Source organism: Sinocyclocheilus grahami, unplaced genomic scaffold (assembly GCF_001515645.1).
Source record: "Sinocyclocheilus grahami isolate Dianchi unplaced genomic scaffold, SAMN03320097.WGS_v1.1 scaffold478.1, whole genome shotgun sequence".
NCBI lineage: Eukaryota > Metazoa > Chordata > Actinopteri > Cypriniformes > Cyprinidae > Sinocyclocheilus > Sinocyclocheilus grahami.
Genome location: NW_015505657.1, coordinates 467111 through 483548, shown reverse-complemented (window position 1 = coordinate 483548; position 16438 = coordinate 467111). Strand labels below are relative to the sequence as shown.

The window sequence follows — 16438 nt, the reverse complement described above, 5'->3', positions numbered from 1 at the left end:
ATATATTTGCGGACAATCTTTCTTTTGAACAATTTTACATGTTGCCTTAATCAGACTGTATAAATATAGTACATAATTTATGTATAAAATATAACATAAATATAATTTATATGTAGTGGCTTTTAAATTTTAGGAAAAGGGACTCCAAGGGGATTGTTTTATTTGGGGTTGTTGGCTTCAAAACATTTGAATATCCCTTGCCTTCATCTGCTCTCCTGTTCTTTATAATCTTTCTTGAAATAAAATTCCTGATGCATCACTAATTAAAACAGCTAAAGAAGGCAAAATACATGTTCCAAAGAGTCAGTCCATTAAAATGCAATTCCAAATTCTTATTATTGCAGTGCAGCAGATTTTTCTCATAATCACTCACCAATGAGTCCAACGTAGGACACCAGACAACCGTGGTAGTTATCATTAGGACAGCTTGTTATTGAATGTGGTGTCGTCTGGCAATTCATGTGGAAGTCTGCCAGCCTGGATCTAGTCCAAAAACAAAGCAAATTATAGAATTTAAAGGCCTGAAACATTTTTAGCACATTCGACTGAATAGGATTTAGATGTACGCTTGAATAAGCTACTAGTCTTTCTATATTTACAAAGCACGATTACAGCACATGACGCTGAAGAAAGGATGGATTTTCATATTCTCAAATAACGCCGTCTGCACCTTCTCTTTAAGGTGCTCCAGGAGTCACACACTTTTGGATCAAGTTATAAGGGAAGATTTATTCTGACAGTTATTTATCACCACAGCTGCATCCACTATCATCAATGCTCTAATATCCAAGACCGAAACAATACGCAGCAGTGAATGTGCAATATGAGATGCGTTCTGTCAGGCCTAACTAGTGTCTGGTGGGGTTCCAATTCAAGGCCATTTTCTGCTCGACTCCATGTGGTATTTCTCAAACTCAAGCAATCTGCCTCAAACAGCCTCTTCCTAGGGGGTTATGTGCATTCAGAAACAGATTGCTCCAAGCACTAGACCTGAGGTGGGCAGGGGGTCACATTAGTACTTATTCTTGAGTATGAACTCTCTCCCCTAGCACTTTACAGACACATAAACTCGGAATAATAGCCCCGCGCAACCTTCCCTCACATAATGCCGGCGAGATGGAGATCTCAGGCTCGCTGCCCTCCTGTGAGACCTTGATTAATAGTGAATCATCCTACATGGCAGTATGGACCCCTGACTCACCAACTCAGCTATGGTGTGAATATTAACCGAACCGTTCTTGCTGTTGGGTCCACAGGTGTTGCCTACTGGGTGTTTTCCTCCCAGAACAAAGAATGGTGTCTGCATCGCTCTCATGGGTTCTTGCCGAAAAGGTCATCCTTTCTACTCTGCTTTATTGACATGGAAATGGATGTTCCTCTGATGCTTTTTGTGCCGTATTTTCACCCCAAGCTTTATCTCTAGATAAGCGCTGCCGTGACTCACGGCAAAAAAGGCAAAGGCATGAAGGTGTGTGAAATCAGCAATCAAGGAGCGATGCATGCTGATGAGACTGCAATCCAAAGTGGACCACTCTGAAAGGGCGAACTGAAGTGCTCCCAAATTATGGCACTAGCAGTTCAAAGATATTACTCAATTATTTAAATTCACAACTACATCATAGATTCATTTTTAACAGAGCTGGAGTGGAAGACCTTGCTAACATAGTGCAACTAGAGGAGACTGTGGAAAAATGTCACATGGGGTCAGCTGTAACAGTCAGTTTAACCAATTAGAAATAAGCTACACTATCATTCATACATACATAATCACCAGTGTCCAAAGATGACACACAAAGACTGCACAAAATGGGACATTTGGATAAACTAAAAAAAATTCCACAAAAGTTTCCACAAAAATATGAAGCAGCACAACTGTTTTCGCCTTAATAAGAAATATGAATAATATTACTAATAATAATATTTCTTGAGCAGCAAATCAGAATTATTTCTGAAGGATCATGTGACACTTAAGACTGGAGTAATGATGCTGAAAACTCAGCTTTGCATCACAGGAATAAATTATATTTAAAATATTTAAAAATAGAAAACAGTTAATTTAATTTTATTAACATTTCACAATATTATTGTTTTACTGTATTTCGATCAAATAAATGTAGAAGATTACAAAACAAATGAAAAGACAAATATGAGAATCAAAAAGCACAAACAAACAAAAACAGTTAAAAAATATAGAAATGAAATACTACTTTCTGGTCACAGTTTTTCTCAGGATCCTGGCAAAATCTTATTTTTTAATCTTATCTTATTGAAACAGCATGATTTTTAAACTAACATATGCTAAGTTATTTTAGGGCCGCTGAAAGAAAGTTTACTGTGAATTCACCATGCCACCTCACTTAGCTCAAGTTCTATGCAAAGACCATGAATATTCTTATCAGTCTACCATCATGATTCAACCCCATGAACTTACACAGCCATGTCCTGAAGCAGATACGTGAAGTTCGTAGACGTGGCAGTAAATACTGGCTTGCAAAGTGAAGCATGGCAGTTGCCCCGCCTCTCTCCTCCTCATTAGCATTTAAAGCTACAGACACCGAAATGGCACGTCCTAAGGAAAGCTCATTGTGGGACTGGCTCATAGTGGCTGAAATTCTGTACAAAAGCTGAATTTCGGGAAAGAGACTTCAGATACAGTACTAGGGACCACTTAGGCCTATATAAAAGCATCTAAAAACCAGCATGTCATGGGACCTTTAAAATTACTCTCATTCTCTGAATCCAATGTATTCAGGTCTTTTTTATTAACATTAATTTATTTGATTTGAAGAAAACAAGTTAAATGTGAAGTGTGTAATTTCACCGAACAAAACAATGATTGTTTTCAAACATGTTTCTAAAACACTCCCCCACCTGCCATTGGTAAAAAAAAAAAAAGTATTCTTTCCATTTATTTGTGAACATAAAAATATGTATTATAATCACATAAACATTTTCAAGCACTAATTTGAAAGCACTTTTTTTAAACTATGGGACATTTGGTCTCTCTGAAAAGTCCAGGATGTCCTCCTTAAGATACACTAAGATTACAAACAAAATGCCCTTTACAGAGGACAAAATGAATGACAGGGTCTCGGAAAGTTATTCAAGTCAGGCATAACAATACATATGAGTGTGTCTGTTTACTGTATCCTCAGCCTGGCCACTGCACTGAGTCAGTTCTGTTGTTGGATGTCCTCCAGTCTCCTGCTATGGGAAAGGCAAGGTGATTTCTGGAGGCTATGACAGATAGAAAGGGCAGCCAAAGTCCTCAGGTTGGCCTGGTGGGGGCCCTCACTTTTCTCTTAGTTCACACATCACACAGTGTTTGAGGACAAAGGGTCTGGAGCCCAGTGGCCATACATGTAATAAGTGCAGGAGTTAAGGATGCACCAGACAAGCTTGTTGAATGCAGGATAGATAAAATGTCAAGCTTGCATGCATTTCCCTCACCCTGATGTTTTATTAGGGCTTGTTTTATACAGTATATGGGTCATTCCTACAGTGCAGTACATTTTAATGTGAAACATGTCTTATTATTACAAAGAATACCTTTTGTTTTAAAGATCATATTATCATATTATTTATTTTAACACAATATAACAACTATTTAACCCTGTAGAACCTGACATAATCAGTGTAGCCTGAAATCATATTTTGTTGTTTAGTTTATTGTAGTTTATTATCTTAAAAAACATTAAGCATAAATAGTTTTTGCCTAGCAAAAGCCAGTTCCCATTCAGTCAGTCACTGACGTAACGTCTCCGTTCCCTCCTTCAGGGAACGAGGGTTACACAAGTAACCTAGACGTTTCCCAATGACATCTTCATCCAGGAAGTGACATCATTTTTATTGAGGACGCAACAGTATAGGTGTGCTTTTCACCTCCTGCTTGGATTTATTGAATATTCCGCTTGTAAATTTGAGACCAAACAACTCTTGACTGCAGGTGCCATTTGATGTCATTTCCAAGATGGACAACCTAATGAGATTGTCTATAGGTGAGTGGAGCCATCTTGTTTTGTTTACATTTGTCTATAATGACGACTGACTAGAATACTAGAATGCTTTTAGGTTTGAAATGGGAAAATTGTACTCAAGTATTCCCACATTCAACTTAAGTTAGCATGTAACATAAGTGTTTAGCAGTCGATTTGATGAATTGTGTGATGTTTTGTAGTTTTAGATTTGTTTTGTCACTCAAAAATAATCCATCCTGTTTGATAAATTACAGAAATTGATATGATAGTATCAAAATATGGTTATCAAAATGACCGAATCAAAAGGTGACCTCTAAGCTAACATCCTGCTATTTTCATGACATTGTGTATATAATCAAGTTATAATTCATCAAATTTGAGTGTAGGAAGCTTGACTAAAGGATATTTTCTATAATCTTTTATAATTTCTGTAATTTCTGCACCACTAATGGCACCGAATGCAATTGTATTCTTCTCGTTGGGTTTCAGACTATTTGTTCGTCTGGGGTTAGAGAAAGTTCTTTTTTTCCATTTTAGTTTTCACTATAGTGGCACAAAAATGACATGCTTCACCTATAACTTACAAGTACATTCATTTGTTTAAAAGTTAATCAGCCCAAAAAGTATGGCATAAATGAATAAAACCATACAGTGTTTTGTAAAGAAATATGTGCCATAATTTCATCGACAACAGCAATGTGGCATTTCATTTAATGCAATCTTTAGGTCTTGCAGTTCAATTAAATAGTGTTTGTGACCCCTAGCTTAATTTTAAGCATGAGTAAGAAGCTGGCTTTTAGAGTTGCTTTTTCATTCAGTGCCTTTCAAAGACAGGTTTATGTTCGGGCAATCTTTTGCAGTCCCAGGTGACTGTTGATGAATGGCACATGAACTGGGAGAGTTGAGCACAGGCTCAAAAGAGAACGTTTCATTTGACACAGCCCATCGATTTTCTCCTAGTTCACCATACTAGGTTAATTACCATTCCCCACTCAATAAAACACCTATTCTAAATGTTGCTAATAGACCGTAAGTGTTCACTGGTTGCATGACTGATCACTGATTTTTTTGTTCTTTTGAAATTAAGTGATAAGACAGGGTCAAGACATTGCATGCTTGAATGCACCGTATGCTGATCAAACCTTATAGTCGATACAGTGCTGCAATTGGCTGTCTGTCAGCGTTTGGGTCAATAATTAGCTTTTAATGGGTTGTGTGTCCTTGGCTATGTAGATTACATATCGGTTACTTCTGTAGTGAAGTGTTTTTTGACCACCTAAGGATTCAATCTCTACCATGTTTTTGAGCATATGGATCTCCTGCTGATTCAATGTTTGCAATGTGTGTTGAGTATATGGATCACCTACTGATACAATGTCATTTCTGTTGCTACTGTTCCTTTTGAAGGTAATTTATAGTAGCCCTACTATTTAGAGTTGACCTACAACAGCTAATCAGTAATAGTCAATAATACAAGTAAAAGACAATGCATTTTATTATTTATTATTCAAGTCTTTGCACTGTTGACTTGCACCACATGACTTTGATTTGACAGACATATTATTAAATATTACTAAGCAGTGAAACGGTCAAATTTTTTTCTTCTAAGATTTTTTTTTTTACTTTAGCAATTTAACTTCTAAATGAGGCATTTCTTTTCTTAATTATGATATCAGGACAGTTATATTATTATGACATGATGTACTATATGGTATCAAAAATATAAAATAAAATATAAAAAACTTAAAATATGTATATTGAAGTCATTTATTTTTTTTAATGAGACTTAATAATTGATATTAGGACAGTTGTGTCATCCTGAAATGTTTGACTTTGTGGCCTACAAATATCAAAAGTAATTTTAATTCAGAAAAGGGGTGAAAACACAAAATAGATATATTCAAGTCATTTATTTATTAGTTTTTATTAGACTTTTTTATTTAATTGTGGTATTAGGACAGTTGTGTCATCGTGACATTTTGACTTTATGGCCTAAAAATATTTTTAAAAATTACTTTTAATTCAGAGGAAAAAAAATAAAAATAAAAGAGGTATATTCAAGTCATTTAACTTTTTTAATTAAACATTTTCTCTTAATTATGATATCAGGACAGTTGAATTATCCTGACATATTTGACTTTGTGGCCTAAAAATATCAATATTAATTTGAATTAAAAAAATAAATAAAACAAAACACCATAAAAGAGGTATATCATTAAATTTTATTAAAGAGTCTCTTTTTTTCTTAGTTATGATATCAGGACAGACCTGTCATCCTGATATATTATTTGTGGACGAAATGTTTTATTTATTAATTTGAAATTAGAAAAAAATAAAATAAAATAAAAGAGGTATATTCAAGTCATCTAACTTTTTTTATTAAACTTTTTTTTTTCTCATAATTAATTATGATATCAGGACAGTTGTATAATCTTGAAATTTTTTTTATTTATGTCTCAAGTTACATTTGGGCTGCACGATTAATCGAATGCAAAAGTCATGCGCATCTTGTCAGTAAAGCCAGTTCTGTGATTAGTATTACATTTCCATCACGTGCTTTCAGATGGAGCAGCATTTAATACACAGAGCCGTAGTTCACTGACAAGCTACGCAATATCGCATTCATTATTGCAGACTATTTAATTGTGCGATGAGATCGAAGATATCATTCTGCGACAATGACAGCTGTTTGCGTAGCTTCTCAGTGAACTACGGCTCTGTGTAGTAAATGCTGTTCCATCTGAAAGCATGTGAAAATACCACATATAATAACATGTTTTTACTCCAAACTCACTTCATAACCTCAGTCGAGTGTTTGAAATAAATCCTTCTGTGAGATGATGTGGCTTAAACAGAATAAGGCACGCAACATATTTCATAGTATTCTAAGCAGTGATAAAGGCTAAATCGATTAGCATTGCATTATTATATACTTTATTATAATGAAAATTATAAGAACTCAGATAAATCACATATTGCCATAGTCCTGTGTTTATTAGTCACGTTGAATCAATGAAAACAGTTAAATCTTCTGTTTATTCAGCTACCGCTATAGGGATCTCTTGGATTTCTTCTGCAGGGCATTTTTGGAGTTTCCGCATGAGAGCGCCCCCTGGCCTTCGGATGGAGATTTACTACTGATCACAGAACCGTGCTTCACTGAAAGATACACATGATAATTGCAGCTTCTGCCTTATCGCGATTTCATTCCAATTTATCGTGCAGCCCTAATTTAAATTTAGAAATGAAAAGGTAATTTTGACAGAAGTCACTAGGTATGAATTGATTTTTTTTATTGTATTTTTTTAATAAATTAATAGAGTCAGGTCAAGTGAGGTGTTAAATGTCACTTGTTGTTAGACCTTCAAATATTTAATAGAGCATGCACATCAAAATTGTTAGCTGCAGCCCTACCAAACTGTCAGCCTATTTGTTGCATTTCTGGTGCCGTGACCCCGACGAAATAACCTTACCTGCAGAGCGGATCTGAACGGCAGGTCCTCCTTAGCTCAAGGCAGTTTGATTTTGTCTTCTCCTCAAAAGAACACGCCGGCATGATGGTTTGCCGGCGACGTTCGGCACACGCTTTATCCCGACAGGAGCAGAAGAGCAGCGGGTAGCTGAATTCCGTTTGCACACGGTCAAAGAACTGCCGCAGACCCCTGTGACAGCGCTTTCGGTTGCAGGGTTCCTGCGCTTGCTGAATGGGAGTTGCAGGGCTGCAGGTGGCCATGAGTGCAGTACGCTGTTTCTTGCAGGTGTCGTTGAGGTTGCAGGCTTTTGCTGCGTCCAGGCATGGATTGCAGGGCTTGCCGGTGTCAGAACACAGATTCCCTTTTGCAGAAGCGGAGTCCATGGCTGTGGGCACAGATAGAGGAGAGCATTGAGGGTCAGCATGCTTGGTTAAACAGAGACAAGTCAGATTCGAGTGAAAATACGTATTTAGATGTGTCTACTCAGGCACACAGGCGACGCACTGTCAGGTTGCTTCAGCTTTTGAGCCTGCAAATGTCAATGCACATGTATTCCTCTAATAAAGGCATTTTGCAATACTCGTACATGAAAATAATCAAGACAAGCACATTTATCAAATATTACCCTGGCTGTGCATGTGTCCTCCAAATTAGCCTCTATTCACATCTCAGCTTGAAAACCATGACATATTATGACCTTTTCTGACTTTTTGATAGGAGCTAACATGATCTCTAATAGTGTTTTTCATTTCAACATGCACAGGCGGCTTCATGCTAGTCAAGCTTTTGTCCTTTGAAGCATGTTTAATTAGATTTTGCCCAATGAGAACTGCTGGATAAGCCATTGTTAGACATCTTGGGTGGTTCAGTGTGAAATAGCTCTTGCTTGTCATTTAGAAGATAGTCTCAGTCTTTTCTGAGTTGAAATTCTTACTGAGATGGCTTTGTCATTGTCATGCTCCAGGCTGAGACTGGTCACACTAGCATGATTTTGTGAATATTTAATTATCTACTTTTGGAAACACTCGAAGGCAGTGGTTCTCAACCCGCGGCCCATCACTAATTCAAATGCGGCCCACCATGCTGAACACAATTTAAAAAATAACTTTCTGTTTTACAATTCATTTTAGTTTTTACATTAATTTAAAAATGTACTAAACAAATATAAGCTCTAATGTTTTTATGTAAAATAATTTAGTTTTTCATATATTATTTTCAGACATGAGCAGACCTGTATTCACGTAGGCTAATTAACGGTACGCTAGGGCTGTGCAAAAAATCTAATGCGATTTTCATGCGCATCTCATCAGTAAAGGCACTCCTGTGATTAGTAGTAAATCTCCAGCACGTGCATTCAGATGGAGCGGCATTTACTACACAGAGCCGTAGTTCACTGACAAGCTACACAAAATCGCGTTCAAAATCGGCAATGAATCGCATGCGATTTTGTGTAGCTTGTGTGAATGCACATTTTCTGTCAGGACCACTATCGTCAAAGATGATTGACAATTAGCATACAGTTTTGATTGGCAGTATGGTTCTGTTCTGGTCAATAACTCCCTGTGCATCCATGCAGCCTAACATGGATGAGAGCAGGGAGAGCAGCAATAAAACCCCCAGGGTAAACAGAACAGAACCAACATAAATGTATTGCAGATATTGTTAAAGTTCAATAATTTTATGTACACATTTTAGAATTAGTCTGATTCAAATGATAATCAGAAGGCTGAATCCTGCCTGACAAAGGAGGAGCTGGGGATGAAGGGTAATTAGCTATTGAGCAATGCGAAAACTGCTGATAATACTGAGGGACCTTATATATGAATGCTTAGATAGGTGTCGTATTCCTATAGTAGATGGGGATCAGCTGAGAGTCAGCTGATGCGAGCTTGACTAACATGACCTGCCAGAACTAACGCTACGCTTGATTTCTGCAATGTCACGCGTCAAGCCACACTACCGTGTGCGTCTTACAGACTACAACTTACAATCAATCTTTACTTAATATCCTAATGATTTTTGGCATAAAAGAAAAATCTATAATTTTGACCAATACAAAGTATTTTTGGCTATTGCTACAAATATACCCCAGCGACTTAAGACTGATTTTGTGGTCCAGGGTCACATATGTAAATGATATGCATGCGGCCCGTGAGACTTGCACTTGGACCATAGTGCGGCCCAGTGGACAAAAAGGTTGAGAACCACTGCTCTAAGGGTTGTTAAGGCAATATTTACCCAGTGATATTTAACTTTTTATGTTAGTCATTTTGGTTTAGATATTTGTGAATGCTCTTTTACATTCAAGTCTGTCCATTAGTGGAGCTGGATGCATCTTTCAAAAAAATGAATGTGGATTAATTTTGCTTAACATTCCTGGAACTTGCATTTTTGTGTCTATTCTTTTTAGTGAATCAATATAGTATAACCAATGTGGTCCGATTCATGAATGAATTAATCTTTAGAAAATTTTCTTCTTGGGGGCTCAAAAATATGTAGTGCAATTAGTGTAGTAGTCTGATACCTGAAATTATGACATTTACAAGTATTTTTATAACATACAACGTGACAGTGTAAATGAACTAATCACCCTTATGAGTTGATTCTTTTTGGTGAATCTATAGCATAAATTGTGACCATGTTTTAGTCTGATTCCCCAAAAAATTAACACGATCATTTTGGTGATCCAAAAACATGCAGTCATTGTAGTGTTATTCCTGACAGATGGCTCTTAAGATCAGTGTTATCAGTGTAGTCTGATTTCTGAACAAATGATTCTTAAAGGAGTCATATGATGCGATTTCAATTTTTCCTTTCTCTTTGGAGTGTTACAAGCTCTTGGTGCATAAAGAAGAATTCAGATGTGTGCAGCACATTTTATGGAGGACTGTTTACTGATCTTAGTAGAGTAGACTACAATGCCAGCTGTTCTGACTCAAAGACTGTAAGTAAGTTTTTTATATTTAAAGAGTTTTTATATGTTATATTTTTAAAGCGAGTTTTTTGGGCAGTATAGAGTAGGGCTTGTTGTTTGTCATTCCTCCGATCACAAATGCAGACATGGTTTTATGTTTACATGGCGCCGATGAGCTTTGTAAAAATCGACGCGTTTCAGAAAGGCAGGGCATAGAGAAGAAACAATAATTTACAGTATGTGGAAAATAATGTGTTTTTTTAACCTTAAACCGCATAAACACATTTCATTACACCAAATACACAAAATAATGTTATTTTTAGCAGCATCATATGACCCCTTTAAGATCTGGTTAATTTTAGTGAATCAAAAACATGCTGCATATACTATGTATGAGCCAAAAGAAAGAAATCTATTTTGGTAGAAAAATATTTTTGTATGTATACTGTAATGAAGCAATCACATACTATTGCTGTTGAACAGCAAATCACATGGGAAATATTGTTGGGCCAAATACAAAGTTTTTGCCTGTGTGGGGTCTGGCAGCGAAGACATGGTCCTTGGAGGCCCCCTTTATCTGTAATGTGTCAAGGTTCTGATTTATTCTAACCAGTGTGTGCTTTTTAAGGAGTCTTAACATCCCACCCCAAAGGAACACTGGCCAACATTTCCAAAACTCATTATCTCATTTTGCATCTTCAAATATGCTGATAAACCTCACAGTTTGCAAAGGGCAAAACTGTTCAAGTGGAAAAAAAGGAAAAGCTCTCAAGTCCTGCCAGAAGTGATAAATATTCTTTGCATATAGGAACGCAATGGCCAATTAGCACTACGCCAGAGCTACCTTGTTATCTCTCTGACAGACAAGGTTTTTACAGTATCCCTGGCTCAAAGCGCTTCCTTACTGCGCGCTCGCACATGTTTTATTAAAGTTGAGGGAATCAGGCAGGGGCTTCAAAACAGATCTCACTGAGGCCTCGCTTCTCACAAGGTCATGTAAGTGGAAAGTGTACCTGTCCGCTGATTGCCTCACTAGCAAAAACATCACTGCTCTCTTGCCAGACAACAGCTCCTCACCCCTCTTTCCCAATGACTTATGACGCAAACACAATCTCACTTCTTCTTCAGAAACCCCTAGAAGTCCTTAGACAAGGACTGTGTTCATCAAACAGCCTGTTCTTAATGGAATTGATAAAAACAAATAAACTTTAAATGCCATGTTTTGGAATCATAGCTCAAATATGTATGCTCTTATGTGCTAAATCAAAATAATCAAGTACAAAATTAAGGCTGGGGGAAATATCCATAAACCCTTGTGCTTTAATAATTAAATTATGTTTGTTTGGTCAAAGGATGGTAGCTTAAGGGTGCATGAAGTAATGCACGTTTGAGTTCTCTTCAGTACTGTTAATGTTGTTGGTATTAGTTTTTCTTGCTGTTTCAAAGAGCAGTTTTATGTGAATTACTGGGGAGAAAATACCCAATAATTTCAAACGGTGCAGTATATATTGATACCATATTGGTTATTGGGCAATATTAGAATTTATTTTATTTTATTATTAATGTTTTTTAATGAATGCAGTTTTTACAATACATGCAGTTGTATTCAAAAGTTTAGGATTGGTTAATATCTTATGTCCAGTATTCATTTGATCAAAAATACAGTAAAAAACAGTAATGTTGTGAAATAATACTGCAATTTTAATGAACTATTTTCTATTTGAATATATTTTAAAATGTCACTTATTCCTGTGATTTTCAGCAGCCGTCACTCAGGTATTCAGCAGGAATGTTATGAAATGCTAGCAATATTAATAGCAATGTCCCCAAAATTCAAGATATGATTGGCCCTGTATGAGTTATTGTTTTTGTTTATAACATATTTAAGCAATATCACGCAATTAAGAGTGCTATTTTACAGAATATCAGCATGACTGCAAATGTGATATTTATTATAATTAATTATTATAATTTGACCATTTTTAGACACACAATATTGCCAACAAAACCGTTCCAGTCAAAGCAGAACAGTTGCAACAAAGAGTGGTGTTTCATTCTTAATTGATTCAACATTTATGAATGAATCGGGTAAATTAATAATTCAATGACCCATTTATAAAGTCACTTGGATTGTACAGGAATAAATCAGCCAGTCTGAACAAACTGTTTGAATGAATGAATGATATATGATTCATTTATTTATATTTTCTGTCACCTTCTGGCAGTTTTAGTTTCATATATAATAGTATAAATTATATTTTTCCAATTTTTCATATTTTTATATTCAAAATTAATGTAATTACATTATTTGTGACCCTGGACCACAAAACCAGTCATAAGTTGCACAGATATATTTGTAGCAATAGACAAAAATACATTGTATGGGTCAAAATTATCCATTTTTCTTTTATGCAAAAAATTATTAGGATAGTAAGTAAAGATCATGTTCCATGAAGATATTTTGTAAATATCTTACCGTAAATATATCAAAACTTATTTTTTTATTAGTAAAATGCATTGCTAAGAACTTCATTTGGACAACTTTAAAGGTGATTTTCTCAATATTTTGATTTTTTTTATTATAAAATGATTTTTGATTTTGATTATATCTCAGCCAAATACTGTCCTGGAAATCATGATAATCTTTTAAGATTCTTTGATGAATAGAAAGGTCAAAAGAACAGCATTTATTTAATAAAAAATAAAAAAATTGTGTGTAATATTATCTTTTGTCACATTTGATCTTTTTAATGTGTAATTTCTAAATAAAAGTATTAATTTCTTTTTAAAATAATAAAATTCTTGTATTGATGGCCATTGAGAAATTTCTCTTTGTTCTGACTTAAAAGGGTCATGAATTAAAATCTGATTTTCTTTGATCTTATGGCATGTACAAGGTCATTGTACTATAAAATCATGCTGTGAGTTTCAGAGCTCAAAACTTCCTTGTTTCAGGTTCATTGCACCAGATGACAGACTGTTGAGCGTATGAATACAGTGATCTCATCATTGCAACTCGAGTTTTGCACTCGCAAATGCCTTCATCATAACTACCAGTGATGTACAGTAAATAAGAGATTCATTGTGCAGTGTAGACTGCATCATTGATAATAAATTCACACTGTGTGACTCCAGCGATTATAAAGAGAGCGTTCATTGATCGTTTTCTGTATATAATTTAATCACAATTTAAATAACTGATTATTTTCACCCTATTAAGAGAAACAACATGATCTACTAATGCAAAAACAGCAATAAATGATTTTGAGACAAAGAACATCTGACTGTACACAATCTCATCTCAGCAACTTGGCAAAATCTGATTATCATACATCCGGCACCAGGTTAAAATAAAAATTAATCCATGCTCCTCAGAACCTTTTCTTGCTTTTAAATCCGCTGGCAATTGCAGAGCATAAACACTCTTTCAACATCACTCCCATCTTAGCTGGCTGTTCCACAGTAATCAATTGGAAACACTCATCGAAAGCATCCTTTAATGTTCCACTGCTCTCTCTATAGTGTGGCCATTCTTTTTTCTTTCTTTTTTTATAAAGTCCCTTTCTATTATCCTCTTATCTCCCTTTCCTGTCTTGAGAATCTATCATACCCGGGTCCGATGGCAATTCTTTAAAGAACCAAGCAGATGTGAGCAGTCATCTGTTCAATGACAAATGAACAGGAGAGCCATGTAACAAGATGTCTGATTATTTTTATGTTATGAGTGCTTTTCCAGTCCTGTATTAGAAGCGAAACGTGTGCTCAGAGGTGTGTTGTTTTGGTCTTGATATTCATCTTATCTCGTGTCAGAGGGAAAGGGTCTCTAACCAATCCTCAAGGAGAGCCAGTTTACGGAGGCTTTCGCCAGAGAGGGAAAGGAATTATGAAAGGAAAATATTTGATTTTGTTTTGGCTTCAGCCCTGAGTGGAGAAAATCTGCTGATTTTAGACTGCATCTTGCACATTTTGCGTTTGATTTAAGCGACTAGTCATATTTAAGGGAGACTAGGGAGTGTAAAAACATGTCAAATTTGTTTTATAATTCAATTTGTGATCAGAAATCTGGTGTAATCTGAATCAGCATGTATTTTTATATATAACATATGCATAACCTTTGCAACTACACTGAACAAAATTATAAACGCAACACTTTTGTTTTTGCCCCCATTTTTCATGAGCTGAACTCAAAAATCTAAGACTTTTTCTATGTACACAAAAGGCCTATTTCTCTCAAATATTGTTCACAAATCTGTGTTAGTGAGCACTTCTCCTTTGCCGAGATAATCCATCCACCTCACAGGTGTGGCATATCAAGATGCTGATTAGACAGCATGATTATTGCACAGGTGTGCCTTAGGCTGGCCACAATAAAAGGCCACTCTAAAATGTGCAGTTTTATCACACAGCACAATGCCACAGATGTCGCAAGTTTTGAGGGAGAGTGCAATTGGCATGCTGACTGCAGGAATGTCCACCAGAGCTGTTGCCGTGAATTGAATGTTAATTTCTCATCTTCACCTCCAAGATCGGAGGCCACCCAGCCACCCGGACAGCTGCTGCAACAATCGGTTTGCATAACCAAAGAATTTCTGCACAAACTGTCAGAATTCGTCTCAGGGAAGCTCATCTGCATGCTTGTCATCCTCATCGAGGTCTCGACCTGACTGCAGTTCGTCGTCGTAACCGACTTGAGTGGGCAAATGCTCACATTCGATGGCGTCTGTCACTTTGGAGTTTGGAGCAGGGGTCGACCGATATGTGTTTTTCAAGGCCGATGCCGATACCGATTATTAAGTGAAAGTGAAAAAAGTGAAAGTGACGTGACATGTGGCCAAGTATGGTGACCCATACTTGGAATTAGTGCTCTGCATTTAACCCATCCTAAGTGCACACACACAGCAGTGAACACACACAAACCCGGAGCAGTGGGTAGCCATTTTTATGCTGCGGCGCCCGGGGAGCAGTTGGGGGTTCGGTGCCTTGCTCAAGGGCACCTCAGTCGTGGCATTGAAGGTGGGAGAGAGTGCTGTACATTCACCCCCCCACCTATAATCCCGCAACCTTTGGGTTACGAGTCCGAGTCTCTAACCATTAGGCCACGACTTCCCCTAGATTATTACAGATCAAGTAGACCGAAAACCGATATATATATGTCTGGTGTAAAAACGAAAATTAATGTCAAAATTAAGAATAACAAGGGCTCTGACAAAAACTGCCTTCCCTGGTGTTGGTTGAGTGTAGTACTCCCACAGTAAACTCGTTATTTTAAAGATTTAATTTAAACTCTTTATTTTTTGGCAAACTCTTTATTTAATGGGTTTACCATTAAAATTAAAACATGGAAGAAATAGCGTATTGTGTGATTATTCTTTTAAACAAAAGTTGTAATAATTGTTGTAGTAGTCAGGGGTTAAAGCAAAAAAATATATATTTTGACAGAAAAATTTTCATCGGCCAAACCCCATTCCCCAGCCATACCTGTCACACACCCAGTTTAAGAGCAGTGTTTTTCTTCTTGTAATCAAGAGCGCTTGTCCTCCTAACTAAAAAAAATTAAGGAGCACCTTCTGATCAATAATCAAAAATTCTGATAAAAAATTTGCCATCCTAATATGAGGTGAAGTGATTTACATGGACATTTTCTTTTTACCTTTGCAATGGCATCATTTTCATCTGTAAAATTCAAAAATGTATATTTATAAGCTTTTTACAATTTCTATTTAAAACAATATAATAAGAATAAGACAAACAAGTTACCAATCATGAAATTAGTATTAATGAAAAATTAATTTGTACTACAGAGGTGCACGAAAAGAACACAAAAGTGGCTTGTAGGTACATTTTCAGACATTCAGTGAGGCTCAGAGGTGGCATGAGTGCAATTAAATTCATAAATTCATGTGGATATTAATGTTTTAGATAAAATTTTGAATACGGAAATATTAAATGATTTAAATAACCGCAATTATACCTAAACATGAAACTGAAACTGCCAGCAGGTGGCGGCAAATCACAGATTTTATCACTGAATCATTCATTCAATTGATTCGTTTGAACGGCTAATTCATTCAGGA

At 36.2% G+C, this 16438-nt stretch overlaps 1 protein-coding gene across 1 annotated transcript in view; it reads right to left on the bottom strand.

Annotated features, from left to right (window-relative positions):
• Nucleotides 1-16438, bottom strand: part of gfra2b (GDNF family receptor alpha 2b) — a 57325-nt gene that overhangs the window by 13013 nt on the left and 27874 nt on the right. The window contains exons 4-5 of the mRNA XM_016236030.1: nt 7451-7835; nt 374-483 (exon numbers count right to left, since the gene is read on the bottom strand). Of these exons, the coding sequence (XP_016091516.1) occupies nt 374-483; nt 7451-7835 (495 nt within the window). The remainder of the gene's footprint in view (nt 1-373; nt 484-7450; nt 7836-16438) is intronic.